At 50.2% G+C, this 19,702-nt stretch overlaps 1 protein-coding gene across 1 annotated transcript in view; it reads right to left on the bottom strand.

The window, feature by feature from the left end:
* Positions 1 to 19,702, bottom strand: part of LOC144754585 (alkaline phosphatase-like) — a 232,990-nt gene that overhangs the window by 117,258 nt on the left and 96,030 nt on the right. The window contains exon 5 of the mRNA XM_078642552.1: positions 16,789 to 16,964. Coding sequence (XP_078498678.1) covers positions 16,789 to 16,964 — 176 coding nt within the window. The remainder of the gene's footprint in view (positions 1 to 16,788; positions 16,965 to 19,702) is intronic.

The following is a 19,702-nucleotide window of genomic DNA, read 5'->3' as shown; positions in this document are numbered from 1 at the left end:
TCACCTGTGCTGATCTGCTGCTCTCTTCCACCCCGCCTACTTCTTTAACTCTGTTTTTTTCTCCTGTGCTGATCTGCTGTTCCCTTCCACCACCTCCTTCTCTAAATCCCTGTTCTCTTCTTTACTCCCTCTGCTGATCTGCTGCTCTCTTCCACCCGCCTCCTTCTTTAACTCCCTGTTCTCTTCTGCTGATCTGCTGCTCTCTTCCTTCTCGCCTCCTTCTCTAACTCCCTATTCTCTTCTCCTGTTCTGATCTGCTCCTCTCTTCCACCCACCTCCAACTCTAGCTCCCTGTTCTCTTCTCTTCTCCTGTGCTGATCTGCTGCTCTCTTCCACCCCCTCCTTCTTTAACTCCCTGTTTTCTTCTCCTGTGCTAATCTGCTGTTCTCTCCCACCCGCCTCTTTCTCTAACTCCCTGTTCTCTTCTCCTGTGCCGATCGGCTGTTCTCTTCCACCCCACCTCCTTGTTTAACTCCCTGTTCTCTTCTCCTGTGCTGATCTGCTGCTCTCTTCCACCCCACCTCCTTCTTTAACTCCCTGTTCTCTTCTCCTGTGCCGATCTGCTGTTCTCTTCCACCCCGCCTCCTTCGTTAACTCCCTGTTCTCTTCTCTTCTCCCGAGCTGATCTGCTGCTCTCTTCCACCCGCCTTCTTCTCTAGCTCCCTGTTCTCTTCTCTTCTCTTCTCCTGTGCTAATCTGCTGCTATCTTCCATCCGCCTTCTTCTTTAACTCCCTGTTCTCTTTTGCTGTTATTATTATTATTATTATTATTATTATAATCATTATAGTGTTTTGTATAGCGCGAACAAGACCCATGGGTATCAGAGCGCTTCACATAAAAGAGAGCATGGTAATGATTAACATATAAAGTCATATAGATCACATCACATAGAACTGAGGTAGATAGCTATAAGGCTTTGGGAGGAGCGTATAGATATATATCCCTCAGTATGAACATTATGCATTAGGAGGTTGGTTACGGTTAACTTACATCATATCTATTTAGGCAAACCAGTATGAGGTAGAAGATTATATGGCTTTACAATGTGAGGTAATATATAAATTCACATTGACATGAGGTAGTGATGCCTGCCTCAGTAATGACGCCAGTCTCAAATCGTCGAATCCTACAACTTATTCCCGTTGAGGCTCCCCTTTACTGATGGCGGGAATGTTCTGAAAGTAGAGCTGCACTTGTTTGTAACCGTGATCAATAAACCTATGTAAGGTATTTACACATCATGAAGCTCTCCACTTCTCGCTTAAATGTTCCAATATTCTGAATCTTCCTGATGTTTGGAGGGAGTGAGTTCCAGATTCTGGGGGCGGCTCCTGAGAACGCTCTGTCATAAGTTTTTTACTTTCTGAAAAAGGCTGGTCGCAGCAGCAACTCCTTGTCACTCCTCGTTGGTCTGTTACCTCCAGATAGCTTAATTTTATTGGGTAGGTATCTTGGCGTGTTGTAGTGGATTGCTTTATGGATGATACACGCTATCTTTAGATGTATTCTTGCTTCAACGGGTAGCCAGTTTAAAGCTTTCAGGTGAGGAGATATATGGTCAAATTTTCTCGAACCCGTGATGAGTCTTGCAGCTGCGTTGAGGCAAGCTTTTAGAGGTGCTGGGGACGTTTTTGGTAGGCCAGCTAGGGTGGTGCAGCCATATTCGATCCTAGAGAAAACTAGGGATTGGATTGCAAGTTTAAGTTCCGCCTCTGAGAGGAATGGTTTCAATTTTCTTAAGTAATTCAGGTGGAAGCGGGCACTTTTTGCCATTGAATTAATGTGAGCTTTCATGTCAAGGTTTTCATCTAAAGTGATTCCTAGCGATTTAGCTGAATTGACTAGAGTTGGGGTGCAGTTCAGCGCCGTCACCAGCTTGGTCCATTCCTTTATTTCTGCCTGGCTCCTTGTTGGTGAAATTAGTAGGAACTCTGTTTTGTGGCCGTTTAGCTTCAGACGATTGGAAGTTAACCATTGCAATGCCGTTTTTAGAGTCTCATTCGTTAGCTCAATGTCTTCAAGGGAGGCGGTCTTTATGTATATCTGCGTGTCATCCGCATACATGTGATAGGATATCTGTGATTTTCGGAGAATTTCTGTAAGAGGTTCGACATACAAGTTAAACAAGTCAGGGGAAAGTGTCGATCCTTGTGGAACTCCAATTGAATTAGGGCATATAGATGAAATTGACTGGTTGACCAGGAATCGTTGAGTTCTGTTCCGTAAGAAAGACTCGAACCATTTCAGCACATTTCCCGCTAGTCCCATCCTGTCCTGTAGCCTGGTCAGTAAAGCTTCGTGATTTACTGTGTCAAATGCCGACGACAGGTCCAGGAGAATCAGTAAGCATGCTTGGTTTTGGTCTAGGGCCTGTAGCGCATCATCGACAATATGGAGGATCGCTGTTTCTGTGCTATGCCCAGATCTGAATCCTGATTGGCATTCATCTAGTAGGGAGAACTTGGTGATGTGTTGTCTCAGTTGGCACTGTACGCATTTCTCAATTAGTTTGGCCAGTATAGGGATGTTGGTTACTGGGCGAAAGTTATTCGGATCTGTTGCATCCGCTGTAGGTTTTTTGATTATGGGAACAACTTGCCCGTTTTTAGACAATCGGGGAGGATCCCTTGTGACAGTGATGCGTTTATTATTTTGGTCCAGATTGGGACTACAATATGGCTGATTTCTCTTAAGCACTTCGCGGGAAGGGGGTCATGATAGTGGTTGTTAGGCTTAATTTTGGAGAGCGTTCTGGTGACCTTGTCCTGGTCATATGTTATGTTATGTTATGTTATGTTATGTTATACTGGGATTTTATATAGCGCACGGCTACTCAAAGAGTGTCCCGGCGCTTTGTTTGCACACCAATCTCACAACATAACAAGAGGAAAACAGATAAAAAGACAGAAAGAGAACCAACGGAGCCCAGAAAAAAACTAAGAAGTAAAAAGCCAGGTTTTAAGCCCCTTCCTAAAAGCCAACAAGTTTGAAATGCTGCGCAGGGCCACTGGCAGCTTATTCCACAACTGGGGCGCCAGTAGTCTAAAAGAGCGACCTCCAATGCGTGCCCTCTTCACACGAGGCACTGCAGCAAGGAACAAGGATTCTGACCTCAGCGGCCTGGCTGGGTGGTAGAAGGTCAGTCTTTTTTGGAGGTATTTCGCACCGGAGGCGTGCAGAGCTTTGTGCGCCAGAGTCAGGGTCTTAAAAATTATCCGCTTCCGGACAGGAAGCCAGTGCAGTGCCTCCAGGAGACCCGAGGCTCTAGCACGGCGAGATAGTCCAAAGATGGCCCGAGCTGCAGAGTTCTGGACCACCTGTAACCGTTGAAGCAGATATTCTGGCAGGCCGAGATAGAGAGCGTTAGAATAGTCAATTCTCGAGCCAATTATCGCCTGCACTGTGATCTTCCTGTGTTCCTCCGATAACAAAGGGAGGAACTTACGCAACATCCGGAGCAAACCAAAACAGGTGCCCGTGAGGCCAATTATCTGTGAGCGCAGTGTGAGGCCGTTGTCAATCTTAATCCCGAGGTTTTTTGCCACCTGGGACGAACTTGCTGGTGGGAACATGTTCTCTGGCCACCACACTTTCCAGTCCGGATCCGAACTGCACCCGAAAAAGAGGACCTCGGATTTATCCGGGTTGCACTTGAGGCGGTTATGTTGGAACCACTGAAATACAGCCTCAAGGCAACCCTGGATCCTACCTCCATCGAAATCCGCACCCCTCTCACAGGTGAAGAGGAGCTGGGTGTCATCGGCGTAGGAGACGATCTGAGCCCCGAAAGACTCCGCCAGAGCCGCCAGAGGGGTCATGAAGATGTTAAATAGAGTTGGGCTCAATACTGAGCCCTGAGGAACTCCGACACCCAATGGCGACATCTCGGCGGAGCAGGCGGAGGCCCAGACCGTTTGTCGACGGCCTGCCAGGAATGAACGGAACCACTGGAGCACCGTCCCCCTGAGACCAATCTCTGAGAGTCTCGCAAGGAGACCCTCATGGGGGACGGTGTCAAAGGCCGCCGACAAATCTAACATCACCAGCATCGCCCTACCACCCGAATCCAGCACCTCCTTAATCGCCTCCGAAACTTCCAGGAGAGCAGTCTCGGTGCTAAGATTGGTGCGGAAACCCGATTGAGTAGGGTGCAGTAGATCATGGGACTCCAGATAATCGGCAAGCACCTTGTGCACATGCTTTTCAATGATCTTCGCGAAAGCAGGCAGGAGCGAGATAGGCCTGTAATTCGCCAACACCTCCGCATCCAAACCGGGCTTTTTGAGCAGGGGGATAATCATTGCCTGCTTCCAAGACCGGGGAACCACACCCTGTGCAAGAGAACCGTTCAACAGGGGGTTCACATATGGGTTAATGATAACTGCCATTTTTGCCAAAAACTTGGCAGGGCAGGCGTCCCGGGGAGAACCTGATTTAAGACAGGCCATCAGATCGGATGAGGCGGTCATAGAGAGAGGAGGAAAAGCTGTCAGGGCCACACCTGCACTGGGCAAGGTAGCAGCGACATTCTCCGCCCAGCAGGGCGCCTCCGGTCCCTGCACAGGGAAAGAGTCTTGGATCGATTGGATCTTAGAGGTAAAAAAGTCCGCGATCGCTCTGACCCAAGGCGCAGGAGGGGGAGTCTGCGTCGGTGCAGCGCGTGAAGTCGTAAACTCCCGCACGATGGCAAAGAGCTCCTTACAGGAATTGGAGGCAGCTTCGATTTTTCTCGCGAAATAAGCCTTCTTCTCAGAAAGGATATCACGATGGTAAGCTTTCGCCAAGGACCTGTAAGCAAGTTTCGCTGTCGGGTCGTATTTCACGCGCCATGCTCTTTCCGCTACCTTGCATTGTCGACGTGAAGCCGCCAACGCTTCCGTAAACCATGGGGCGGATGCACCTTTGTCAAGTTGGCGCGGAGGCCTCAAAGGAGCAAGATCATTTAACCTCTCTAAGAGCCAGGTCTGTAATCGCCCAACATCCTCATCTAAATCCCCCGTCAGAGCATAGGGATGGTCCGCACAAGACTGTGCCAGTAGTTCCGGAGTGACCCGGTGAAGTGGCCTAAATCCCTGGGAGGCTTGCCGGGGGGCACCGGAAGGCTTCCTGACTTCAAAAAGAAAAAATTTAACCAGCCTGTGATCAGTCCAAAGCACCTGAATAGGAGCAAGCATCTCTATAGGGGTCGTAGAGAAAGTCAGGTCCAGGGTGTGTCCCTTCTCATGGGTCGGCCCAACGTGATAGGGCACCAGGCCCAGAGGGGCTGTGACATCCAGCATTTTAATTGCGTCGGCATCCGTTTCAACGTCCATATGGACATTAAAGTCCCCGGCGACTATACAATGCTCTGATGTAAGTAACAGAGATGAGGTTACCGACTGGAACTCTTCGAAAAAAGACCCTGTGGGCCCTGGGGGTCGATAAACGAGGAGGCCTTTCACAGATTGGTGTGGTGAAAGAACAATAGAAAAGGCGAGGGATTCACAATCCTTAATCGCATCAGAGGGAATGATGATGCAGGTGGCACTTTTGTTTACTATCAATGCCACCCCACCTCCGCGCCCCTTCAGTCTATCCTGCCTGAAGATGTTATAGTCAGGCGGGATAGCTGTGGCAATATCTGGGTTGGATGACTCGCCGAGCCAAGTCTCGGTGAGCATCAGAAACAATGGCTTCTCTGACTCCAACAGGTCAAAGATATCCAGAGCATGCCGGCCGAGAGATCTAGTATTAAGCAGTAGGCCCAGATGTTTGACGCTGACTGCCGCCTTCTGCGGTGCACCTGCCAGATGTTTCTGCGGGCACCAACCGCACTCAGGGCAGCAACTCTTACCCTTGTGGCGTGCAGGGAATACCGTACGACAGGGGCCATTAGTCTGTTGCCACGAGCGAAGCTCCAAGCCCGAGTAATGGAGCATGATGCACACATATACGAACAGAGTGCACACGAAAGCCCAGTCCTGCCCGTCGCCTCGGAAGCCTCCGGAACGCTGACGGGCGCAGACGGGCAGGACTCTGGCACGACTCCGGCACAGAGAAGGCACGACCGCTGCGCGATACCGCTGCGCTCCCAAGGGAGCTTTAAGTAGGCGTCCCTCTGGCAGTACAGAGCGCTAGAGCGCTCGCAGCTGGCGTCCCCTACGCCTCGGCACCACTCCAATATGGCGCCCAAAGTTCCCTCCACCACCCGTGAACCAAATCCGCCAAACCGGCGGTGCGGGAGCCTATTAATATGCAAGTAAGGGGCCAGCGTTAAAAGCAAGGGCTACAAACATAAACGAAACAAAATATCCAAAAGGTAGCGTTAAAATAGGCAGCGCGGTAACCAGCGCGATATGGTGTGCAAAATGGAATCACGAATGTGTCCCAGTATGCCTTGTTTTTAGGGCTCGCCTGCTGTGCGCATGCGCATAGCTGGCGAAGCTCTATAGGGGCTTAAACAGACTTTACCCAACTTGGCGATTTGGTGCTGTGCCCGTGGCTTTTAGGTCAATGCACTTGCGCATTGACCTAAAATGCGCGTGCACATCACCAAATCGCCGTCTGTTCCCTCAGCCGCACTCCTCCCACACCTTTGACTTCAAAGGCCCCTGCTGCTTAACACCCTCTCCCCGCTCCGCCTCCTCCCCTGCCCGCCATGTCGCATTTCTCCTCCCCCCTCCCCACAGCAATGCCCTCCTAAGTATACTCAAGACTGTGTGAATGTGCATCACACAAAGAGTCTCTGTAGTAGTGACTTACAATGAACTATCCCTGGCTGAAAAGTAATTTTGTAAACGGATAGCACACTTTGTGCCTGATTATTTGATACAACCTCACTGCCTGCTTGAAGCAGAAGGTACACCTAGTTCTTTGCCAGTAGGATGCTATTGACATCAACATCTGTTTGAGCTCCTTTGCGTCAACACGCCCATACATGTACTTGACCCGATTCACTAACAAGATATTTGCATTTGCGGTGGAGCCGCACACGAAGTTCATGAGCCAAGCACACGTGGCTTCCGGATATTCGCAGAGGTTGGGGATGGCGTCACCTACGACTCCACCCGTGATCTACGCAGCAGTGTGAAATTAGGCCATCTTCATAATATTATCTGTTTCACGACAAAGCACACAATTGTCACCATCAAATATTTTTGTTAAATTTGGTCGTACACATGTGACCACTTCAGCCATCTGTTGCCCAGCTTGGTGCCGCTCCACCCCCTGCGTCATCAAAGGCTTTCACGGCCGGCCGGCCATGCTTTCAGTTTCACGGCCGGCCTTGTAAAGTGCACTTTTTATTTACGATGCCCACCATACAGCCTTCTTGAGCTGTTCTTTTGATGGATGAATGTGGTTGCTTTGATTTCAATTTGTAGTCACTGAACGTGCGCTGCAATGGATTTCTTTAGCTTAAAAGAATTGTTAAGTAAGTTATTGGTCTTTGTCAGTAATGCTCCGTTTCTTTTTGCACAATATATGCAGTTTGCAGAAGCACTATTTTTTGGGCAATGTGTTTTCTTTTTCACCAGCTTTCTTATTTGTCTTTTCATGCTCTTTATTTAGTTGTGTTGGTGACTTTTTATTAATCGGCTGTAGAATGTGCTGTATTCACACAGCTACGTGGAGTCTTATTTATTTCTAAATGATCATGGCTGGTTAAGGTTGCGAGTCAGCGCAAAATAAATCATTATTTTATATTGTATAATCCGCACTTGATGCATGCGGGTTCAATGTAATCCAACACCACATCCACCACCACATCCACCACCACATCCACCACCACATCCACCACCACATCCACCATCACATCCACCACCACATCCACCACCACATCCACATCCACATTGACCACCACATCCACATCCACATCCACCACCACATCCACATCCACCGCCACATCCACCAACACACCCACCACCACCACATCCACCACCCCATCCACCACCACCACCCCATCCACCACCACCCCATCCACCACCACCCCATCCACCACCACCCCATCCAGCACCTCCACCGCATCCACCACCACCACCACCGCATCCACCATCACCACATCCACCATCAACTCCAAATCCACCACCACATCCACCACCACATCCACCATCACATCCACCATCACATCCACCGCCACATCCACCACCACATCCACCGCCACATCCACCACCACATCCACCACACCCACCACCACATCCACCACACCCACCACCACCACATCCACCACACCCACCACCACTACATCCACCACCCCATCCACCGCCACCACCCCATCCACCACCACCACTGCATCCACCACCACCACCGCATCCACCACCACATCCACCGCATCCACCACCACATCCACCATCACCACCACATCCACCACCACATCCACTACCACCTCCACATCCACCATGACATCCACCGCCACATCCACCACATCCACCACATCCACCGCATCCACCACATCCACCGCATCCACCACATCCACATCCACCGCATCCACATCCACCACATCCACATCCACCACATCCACATCCACCGCATCCACCACCACCACCACATCCACCACCACACCCACCACCACATCCAACACATCCACCACCACCACCGCATCCACCACCGCATCCACCAACACCACATCCACCACCACCACCACATCCACCACCGCATCCACCACCACCACATACACCACCACATACACCACCACTTCCACCACCACTTCCACCACCACATCCACCACCACTTTCACCACACCCACCACCACCACATCCACCACACCCACCACCACTACATCCACCACCCCATCCACCACCACCACCCCATCCACCACCACCACTGCATCCACCACCACCAACACCCCATCCACCACCACCACTGCATCCACCACCACCACCGCATCCACCACCACCACATCCACTGCATCCACCACCACTACCACATCCACCACCACATCCACCATCACCTCCACATCCACCATGACATCCACCGCCACATCCACCACCACATCCACATCCACCGCATCCACCACCACCACATCCACCACCACATCCACCACCACATCCACCACCACTTTCACCACATCCACCACCACATCTAACACGTCCACCACCACTTTCACCACATCCACCACCACATCTAACACGTCCACCACCACTTCCACCACCACATCCACCAACACCACATCCACCACCACCACATCCACCACCACCACATACACCACCACATCCACCACCACATCCACCAACACTTTAACCACACCCACCACCACCACATCCACCACACCCACCACCACTACATCCACCACCCCATCCACCACCAACACCACCCCATCCACCACCACTGCATCCACCACCACATCCACCGCATCCACCACCACCACATCCACCGCATCCACCACCACATCCACCATCACCACCACATCCACCACCACATCCACCATCACCTCCACATCCACCATGACATCCACCACCACATCCACTGCATCCACCACCACCACATCCACCACTGCATCCACCACCACCACATCCACCACCACCACCACATCCACCACCGCATCCACCACCACCACATACACCACCACATCCACCACCACATCCACCAACACTTTAACCACACCCACCACCACCACATCCACCATCACTGCATCCACCACCACATCCACCGCATCCACCACCACCACATCCACCGCATCCACCACCACATCCACCATCACCACCACATCCACCACCACATCCACCATCAACTCCAAATCCACCTCCACATCCACCTCCACATCCACCACCACATCCACCACCACATCCACCATCACATCCACCATCACATCCACCGCCACATCCACCGCCACATCCACAGCCACATCCACCACCACATCCACCACATCCACCACCACATCCACCACACCCACCACCACCACATCCACCACCACCACACCCACCACCACTACATCCACCACCCCATCCACCACCACCACCCCATCCACCACCACCACCCCATCCACCACCACCACCCCATCCACCACCACCACTGCATCCACCACCACCACCGCATCCACCACCACATCCACCGCATCCACCACCACATCCACCATCACCACCACATCCACCACCACATCCACTATCACCTCCACATCCACCATGACATCCACCGCCACATCCACCACCACATCCACCACATCCACATCCACCGCATCCACCACATCCACCGCATCCACCACATCCGCATCCACCGCATCCACATCCACCGCATCCACATCCACCGCATCCACCACATCCACATCCACCGCATCCACCACCACCACATCCACCACCACATCCAACACATCCACCACCACCACTGCATCCACCACCGCATCCACCAACACCACATCCACCACCACCTCCACATCCACCACCGCATCCACCACCACCACATCCACCACCACTTCCACCACCACTTTCACCACACCCACCACCACCACATCCACCACACCCACCACCACTACATCCACCACCCCATCCACCACCACCACCCCATCCACCACCACCACTGCATCCACCACCACCAACACCCCATCCACCACCACCACTGCATCCACCACCACCACCGCATCCACCACCACCACATCCACTGCATCCACCACCACTACCACATCCACCACCACATCCACCATCACCTCCACATCCACCATGACATCCACCGCCACATCCACCACCACATCCACATCCACCGCATCCACCACCACCACATCCACCACCACATCCACCACCACTTTCACCACATCCACCACCACATCTAACACGTCCACCACCACTTCCACCACCACATCCACCGCATCCACCAACACCACATCCACCACCACCACATCCACCAACACTTTAACCACACCCACCACCACCACATCCACCACCCCCACCACCACTACATCCACCACCCCATCCACCACCAACACCACCCCATCCACCACCACCGCATCCACCACCACCACATCCACCGCATCCACCACCACCACATCCACCGCATCCACCACCACATCCACCATCACCACCACATCCACCACCACATCCACCATCACCTCCACATCCACCATGACATCCACCACCACATCCACTGCATCCACCACCATCACATCCACCACTGCATCCACCACCACCACATCCACCACCACCACCACCACATCCACCACCGCATCCACCACCACCACATACACCACCACATCCACCACCACATCCACCAACACTTTAACCACACCCACCACCACCACATCCACCACACCCACCACCACTACATCCACCATTCCATCCACCACCACCACCCCATCCACCACCACTGCATCCACCATCACCACCGCATCCACCACCACCACATCCACCACATCCACCACCACATCTACCATCACCACCACATCCACCACCACATCCACCACCACATCCACCATCACATCCACTATCACCTCCACATCCACCATGACATCCACCGCCACATCCACCACCACATCCACCGCATCCACCACCACCACATCCACCACCACCACATCCACCACCACATCCACCACCACATCCACCACCACATCCAATACATCCACCACCACTACCACCACCACCACATCCACCATCACCTCCACATCCCCCGCCACCGCATCCACCACCACCGCATCCACCACCTCCGCATCCACCACCACATCCACTACAACCACCACCCCATCCACCACTACCACCACCACCGCATCCACCACCACCACCACGGCATCCACCTTCACCACATCCACCGCATCCACCATATCCACCGCATCCACCACCACATCCACCATCACCACCACATCCACCATCACCACCACATCCACCATGACCTCCACATCCACCACCACATCCACCACCACATCCACCACCACCACATCCACCACCACCACATCCACCACCACCACATCCACCACCACCACCACCACCACATCCACCACCACCACATCCACCACCACATCCACCACCACCGCACCCACCACCACATCCACCACTTCCACCACCACCTCCACCACCACCACATCCACCACCACCACCACATCCACCACCGCATCCACCACCACCACATCCACCACCACATCCACCACCGCATCCACCACCACATCCACCACACCCACCACCATCGCTTACACCACCACATCCACCACCACTTTCACCACATCCACAACCACCACATCCACAACCACCACATCCACCACATCACCACCACATCCACCACCTCCACCACCACCACCACATCCACCACCACATCCACTCCCTCATCCACCACCATCACCACCACATCCACCATCACCTCCACCACCACCATATCCCCCAGATCCACCACTACCACATCTATATGTGTGTGTGTGTGGCTCTGTGTATGTGTAGGTGCAAATGCAATGTTCTTGGATTTTCGTCACAATAAAATACACTGAACATAAATAATCTTCACAAGTTATTTACAAACGTTTAAGCTATTGCCATTATAAATTACAATAACTTTTATTTAAGTATTAATTATTTACAAAATTAAAAGCCATTGTTATTTGTAATATCAAGACATCTAAGTTACGTAAATACAACACACATTGCATTACAAATGCTATAGGTGTCACATTTGCAAAAGTTAACACTATTGACATTGTAACTGACAAAGCTATTAATTTTGCTACTTTCAAAACCAACACATAAATAAAAAAAGTGTCATTTACAATACCAATAGCTAAACTTTCCTAATGCGAGACCTATTGCATTTCCAATGCTTGTTTGTCTTGCTACACTCTGTTGTCGAGTTGGAATCATTCGTAGCCAATGATTGGATGGGAAGGTTAGCCGCTGCGCTAGTGAGCTCTACTTCCAACGATTTGGCCTTCTCCGTGAAAAATTTCGAGAATTCCTCGCAGCTTAGAGGAGTCTTCGAATTCTCATGAGCGGTTTTGGCTAGTTTATTTGATTGTTGCTTTAGGATTTCAAAGAGTTTCCGTGGTCTGTTTTTGGCACTGTCCAGTTCAGATCTTATAAATTCCTTTTTGGAATTGATGACCTTTTTGTTATATTGGTTTCTGTGCTGATCTGCTGCTCTCTTCCACCCCACCTCCTTCTTTAATGCCCTGTTCTCTTCTCCTGTGCTGATCTGCTGGTCTCTTCCACCCTGCCTCCTTCTTTAACTCCCTGTTCTCTTCTCCTGTGCTGATCTGCTGCTCTCTTCCACCTGCCTCCTTCTTTAACTCCCTGTTCTCTTCTATTCTCCCGTACTGATCTGCTGCTCTCTTCCACCCACCTCCTTCTCTAATTCCCTGTTCTCTTCTATTCTCCCGTACTGATCTGCTGCTCCCTTCCACCGCCGCCTTCTCTAGCTCCCTGTTCTCTTCTCTTCTCCCGATCTGCTGTTCTCTTCCACCCGCCTCCTTCTTTAACTCCCTGTTCTCTTCTCCTGTGCTGATATGCTGCTCTCTTCCACCCCACCTCCTTCTTTAACTCCCTGTTCTCTTATCCTGTGCTGATCTGCTGCTTTCTTCCACCCCGCCTCCTTCTTTAATTCCCTGTTCTTTTCTCCCGTGCTGATCTGCTGCTCTCTTCCACCCTCCTCCTTCTTTAACTCCCTGTTCTCTTCTCCTGTGCTGATCTGCTGCTCTCTTCCACCCCACCACCTTCTTTAACTCCCTGTTCTCTTCTCCTGTGCTGATCTGCTGCTCTCTTCCACCCGCCTCCTTCTTTAAGTCCCTGTTCTGTTCTCCCATGCTGATCTGCTGCTCTCTTCCACCCGCCCCCTTCTCCAACTCCCTGTTCTCTTCTCCCGTTCTGATCTGCTGTTCCCTTCCACCGCCTCCTTCTCTAACTCCCTGTTCTCTTCTGTGCTGATCTGCTGCTCTCTTCCACCCGCCTCCTTCTTTAACTCCCTGTTCTCTTCTGCTGTGCTGATCTGCTGCTCTGTTCCACATACATCCTTCTGTAACCGCACATACACATACATACAACCACACACACACATACATACAACCACACACATGCAACCATGCACACACAACCACGCACACACACCCACACACACATACAACCACACACACAACCACACACACACAACCACGCACCCAACCACACACACAACCACGCACTCAACCACACACACAACCACGCAATCAACCACACACTCAACCACACACTCAACCACAACCACACACCCAACCACACACACACACAACCACACACAACCACACACACAGCCACACACACAACCACACACAACCACACACACAACCACACACAACCACACCCGACCACACACAACCACACCCAACCACACACACCACACACACAACCACACACACAACCACACCCAACCACACACACATACAACCACACACACACACATCTATCTATTGCCCTCACTCTATCTATCTATCGCCCTCACTCTATCTATCTATCGCTCTCACTCTATCTATCTATCGCCCTCACTTTATCTATTTATCGCCCTCACTCTATCTATCTATCACCCTCACTCTATCTATCGCCCTCACTCTATCTATTGCCCTCACTCTATCTATCTATCTATCGCCCTCACTCTATCTATCTATCGCCCTCACTCTATCTATCATCCTCACTCTATCTATCTATCGCCCTCACTCTATCTATCGCCCTCACTCTATCTATCTATCGACCTTACTCTATCTATCGCCCTCACTCTATCTATCGCCCTCACTCTATCTATCGCCCTCACTCTGTTTATCGCCCTCACTCTGTCTATCGCCCTCACTCTGTCTAGCGCCCTCACTCTATCTAGCGCCCTCACTCTATCTATCGCCCTCACTCTATCGCCCTCAATCTATCTATCGCCCTCACTCTATCTATCGCCCTCCCTCTATCTATCTATTGCCCTCCCTCTATCTATCTATTTCCCTCCCTCTATCTATCTATTGCCCTCCCTCTATCTATCTATCGCCCTCCCTCTATCTATTGCCCTCACTCTATCTATCTATCGCCCTCCCTCTATCTATCGCCCTCACTCTATTTATCGCCCTCACTCTATCTATCGTCCTCCCTCCATTTATCGCCCTCACTCTATCTATCGCCCTCCCTCTATCTATCTATTGCCCTCCCTCTATCTATCGCCCTCCCTCTATCTATCTATCGCCCTCCCTCTATATATCGCCCTTACTCTATCTATCGCCCTCTCTCTATCTATCGCCCTCTCTCTATCTATCGGCCTCCCTCTATCTATCTATTGCCCTCCCTCTATCTATCTATCACCCTCCCTCTATCTATCTATTGCCCTCCCTCTATCTATCTATTGCCCTCCCTCTATCTATCTATCGCCCTCCCTCTATCTATCTATTGCCCTCACTCTATCTATCTATCGCCCTCACTCTATCTATGTATCACACTCACTCTATCTATCTATCGCCCTCACTCTATCTATCTATCGCCCTCACTCTATCTATCTATCGCCCTCACTCTATCTATCTTTCGCCCTCACTCTATCTATCTTTCGCCTTCCCTCTAGCTATCTATCGCCCTCACTCAATCTATGGCACCACCACAGCATCACTCAGGGGCACCACAGCATCACTCCGGGCACTACAACATCACTATGCGCTACCACAGCATCACTGAACGCCACAGCATCACTCGTCGCTACCACAACATCATTCAGCGCCACCATAGTATCAATCTGTGCAACCATTCAACAACAACTGGTTCAAATATGTTCTCTCAATGTTTAAAGCTTTATTACAAATGTCACAAAAAGATGGTAATATTTCACTTCTGTTCTTGGATTTTCGTCACAATAAAATACACTGAACATAATCTTCACAAAAGTTATTTACAAAAATGTAAGCTATTGCCATTATGAATTACAATAACTTTTATTTAAGTATTAATTATTTAAAAAAATTAAAAGCCATTGTTATTTGTATTATCAATACATCTAAGTCACGTAAATACAAAACATGTTGCATTACAAATGCTATAGGTGTCACCTTTGCAAAAGATAAAAGTATTGGCATTGTAAATGGCTAAATGGCAAAGCTATTAATTTTGCTATTTTCAAAACCAACACATAAATAAAAAATGTGTCATTTACAAGACCAATAGCTCAAACTTTCCTAATGCAAGACCTATTGCATTGCAAATGCTTGTTCAATACGCTTCAGATGCACAATCTCTCTTGTTTTCTTGTACTGCCTCTAATTATACTGCCTCCCACCCCTTATTTCTTCTAGTCATATCGTAGCTAGGCTTGGGCGTAGTTTGCAGAGTTCCAAGTGATCAAAAAACTGCTGCACTATGGGGAGTTCCACAAGCGGCAGAATGCGATATATCACAATGCTTGTGCTGATTGTTAGCGCTGGGTTTTAGTCCCAAGTTGTAAAATCAGTGTGAACGGCACCACGTGCAGCTCAAGAGTGCGCTGCTTCCTTCTGCCACTCGAGTAGTTGTTCTCCTTGAATGGCAACTCCTTCAACATGAGTGTAAGTCTTCTCAATGCGAGCAATAGGAACCAGCTGCGACTGCCCGCGTTGAGAAATCTCGCTGGAAGGTGGTCTGGAGTAAGGTTTTCCTCGCTCGCCAGCTTAATGTTGGTGAGCTGCAGGGGAGGAAAAACTCCACTCCGCGCCGTTGCGCTGTGTTTTCTGGTACTCCGCTCTCCAGGCAGAGCTCGGAGTGGGAAAAACTCTGCAAACTCCGGGAGCGGAGCGGAATTTCACGCCAGGGATCATCATAGCCCCCTTCAACGTTTGGATCTAATTGCTCCCCTGCTCTGCAGCCCCATCACAACTGTTTTGTCCTTCTCCCATCCCTCCCACTTCTCCACGTTACCGCATCCCAGCTCAGCACCCACAGCTGTACCTCCATGTCAGGGATGTTCTCTAACAGCTGCCAGGCAATGTCGGTGCAACCTTGTTCTCGAGCTTCTCGTGGTATGTCGCTATCAGAGTACCAGTTCCTGTCGACGACATGTGCATAAGCAGCTCCTGGGGTGGCGTGCTGGACTCTGGTGGTTGTTACTATCCCCACAGACTTCCCTGCATTGAACACAGAATACATAATTATTAGATGTGTATTGTTACAACACAAAGACCATCTGCCCTAAAAGCTACGAGAGCAATCACAAAATGATTTTCCTGCGCACTTCATTCTAACAAAGTGATGCGTTTTGTTGTTGAAATGTGAATGAGCATTACCTCGTCGTTTCTTTTTCTCCCTAATGAATTACATAGTGAGGCTACCGTGCGGCACTATGTAATTAATTAGAGTGAGAATGTACGGTGAGTTAGCCAAGTACCGGTAAGAAATTGAAGCATTACTCATGTACAAGGCTAATGGAAGTATGCAAGTCAACAGTGGTGACATTTTTTGCCTATGCATGGATTTCTAGCACTTGCCACAGAAACATTGATCTTCTGCATAACTTGCATATTTTAGTAAAAAGCTTTGTTTCTAGCTCAAACAGGTCAAAAGTCACACAAAAAAGCTGCAATATGTGTAGCTGCGCAGTGAGTGCCCTTGCCAAAGGTTGATTGGTCCCCTTTCTGTAACCTATTGTTGTATTTGAGCGTTAAAGTGGTTAGTGGCAGCCAGTAATGTGCAGCAGAGGCAGAATGGACACACACACACACACACACTTTCACACACATTCCCACATCCAGCACATGGACACTCACGCACCAATTCAAACCATGCACAAACATACAAATATTTATACATGCACACACACAAATGCACCATCCTACCATTACAAAAAAAGGTTACAGGGCTGAATCTTGGATGGCAGAAGGGAAGGCGGAGTGGTTTGTATAGGACTAGGACTGCCTTCCTCCTCTCTTTGCCTGACCTTCAGCCAATGAGAGGAGGCAGCAAACCCTTACTTGTCACAGAGTGGGAATGGGTGAGTGAGAGGGGGTGACCCAACCCCACTCTGTGTTGAGCATCCATGATGGACACTCTGCCCTAAGCACTTCAGGCCTTAAAACTGAAGCGCCCAGGCCCAAGTCGATCAATGATGCTCCCCCTCTTCATGGGAGGGAGGCTCATTGAAGACTTTGCCCGTGAAATCTTCAGCCTGGCAAATATTGACTCAGGGAACCAGGTGCATGCACATTTAGAGCATGTACAGTACCTGGATGCCTAATCAGAACACAAAGAGTGTCTGTCAGACTGATCTTTGCTCAGCCTGACAGACAGTCTTCCTGTCGGAAAAAGGTGAAGGGGCGGGGCTTCTCCACCCTCAATGGCGGGCTGCTGCTGAAAGTGGTGCTAAGTAGTTTTCAACCTGTGCTAAGACAGTGTTACATGGATGAAAATGACAAAATAATGAAGTAATACTGTCAAAGAATGTGCCACATTACGTAGCAAAATTTGACTTTTCCTGACACATTTACCCAGCTCAGTCACATAATCTGTCCCTCTCATAATTCCAGTACCCCTGCCTATGTAGCACTGAGTATGGGTACTGTAGCAGAGGGCAAACACAAGGAGATGATGGACGGAGCACTGAAACTTTTCAGACACTTACCCCCAGTCACAGATCTCGGTTGAATCCATCATCGTGCTTTATCTCACTTCGCCACCCCAGTTCAGACCCAGCTATATGCAAATTAGTCTTGACCCTGTGTCTCATGGGAACAGTCCAGCCCAAACTGCCAAGCCAGGTTTTCCCTGGACAGGAAACGAACATCCCGGGACCGGTTTCAGGGTAACACCCCTCATCAGCCAGGCTACCTTTAAACCAGTGACAAAGTGGGCAAGGGACCCACTTCTGGACATACTCTGCTAACTTAGGGCGAACAAAGCAAACACAAGGAGATGATGGACAGAGCACTAAAACTTTTCAGACACTCATCCCCAGTCACAGATCTGGGTTGAATCCATCATCATTCTTTAGCTCACTTCGCCAACTCAGGTCATACCCAGCCATATGCAAATCAGTCTTGACCCTGTTCCTTATGAGAACAGTCCAGCCCGAACTGCCAAGCCAGGTCCTCCCTGGACCAGAAACAAACATCCTGGGGCCGATTTCGGGGTAATACCCCTCATCAGCCAGGCTAGCCTGAATCCAGAGGCAAAGTGAGCTAGGAACCCACCTCTGGGCTTACGCTGCCAACTTAGGGGGAACAAAGCAAACACAAGGAGAGGAGATGATGGACGGAGCGCTGAAACTTTTCAGACACTCACCCCCAGTCACAGATCTGGGTTCTATCCATCATCGTTCTTGAGCCCACTTTGCCACTCCAGCCATATGCAAATCAGTCTTGACCCTGTGCCTCATGAAAACAGTACAGCCTGAACTGCCAAGCCAGGTCTTCCCCGGACTAGAAACAAGCATCCTGGAACTGGTTTCAGGGTAACACCCCTTATCAGCCAGGCTTAACCAGGGCACCTCTGTTTGCAGAATGCAACTTTTTCTCTGCTAACTTCCTTCTTAGACTGGTCAGTCACCACAGGCTATCTCACTCCCATTCCCACCCTGTTCAAATGATACTTGTCCAATCATGTCCTGTAGAAACAACACTACATCATAATACCTCTGTTACATGCCATGAAAATGTCTGTTCATTCAATATGTCCCACTTCGCTCAAACTCTTTCCATGTCTTCAATGTAATCAGTTAAGTTGGTAGAGGCTGTGATTCTTCCTTTCCAATGTGCCAGAAGTCATACTGTTTTGGGGAGGTTATCTAAGTTTCTGCCTTTGGAGCCTACCCCTAACTCTTGACCACTACGTGTAGTATAAAGGTTCAGCCAAATATCAATCCAGAATTTCA

Source organism: Lissotriton helveticus, chromosome 5_1, assembly GCF_964261635.1.
Source record: "Lissotriton helveticus chromosome 5_1, aLisHel1.1, whole genome shotgun sequence".
In the NCBI taxonomy this organism is placed as follows: domain Eukaryota; kingdom Metazoa; phylum Chordata; class Amphibia; order Caudata; family Salamandridae; genus Lissotriton; species Lissotriton helveticus.
Note: the sequence above shows the minus strand (reverse complement) of the source record. Positions and strands in the feature narration are given on the sequence as shown.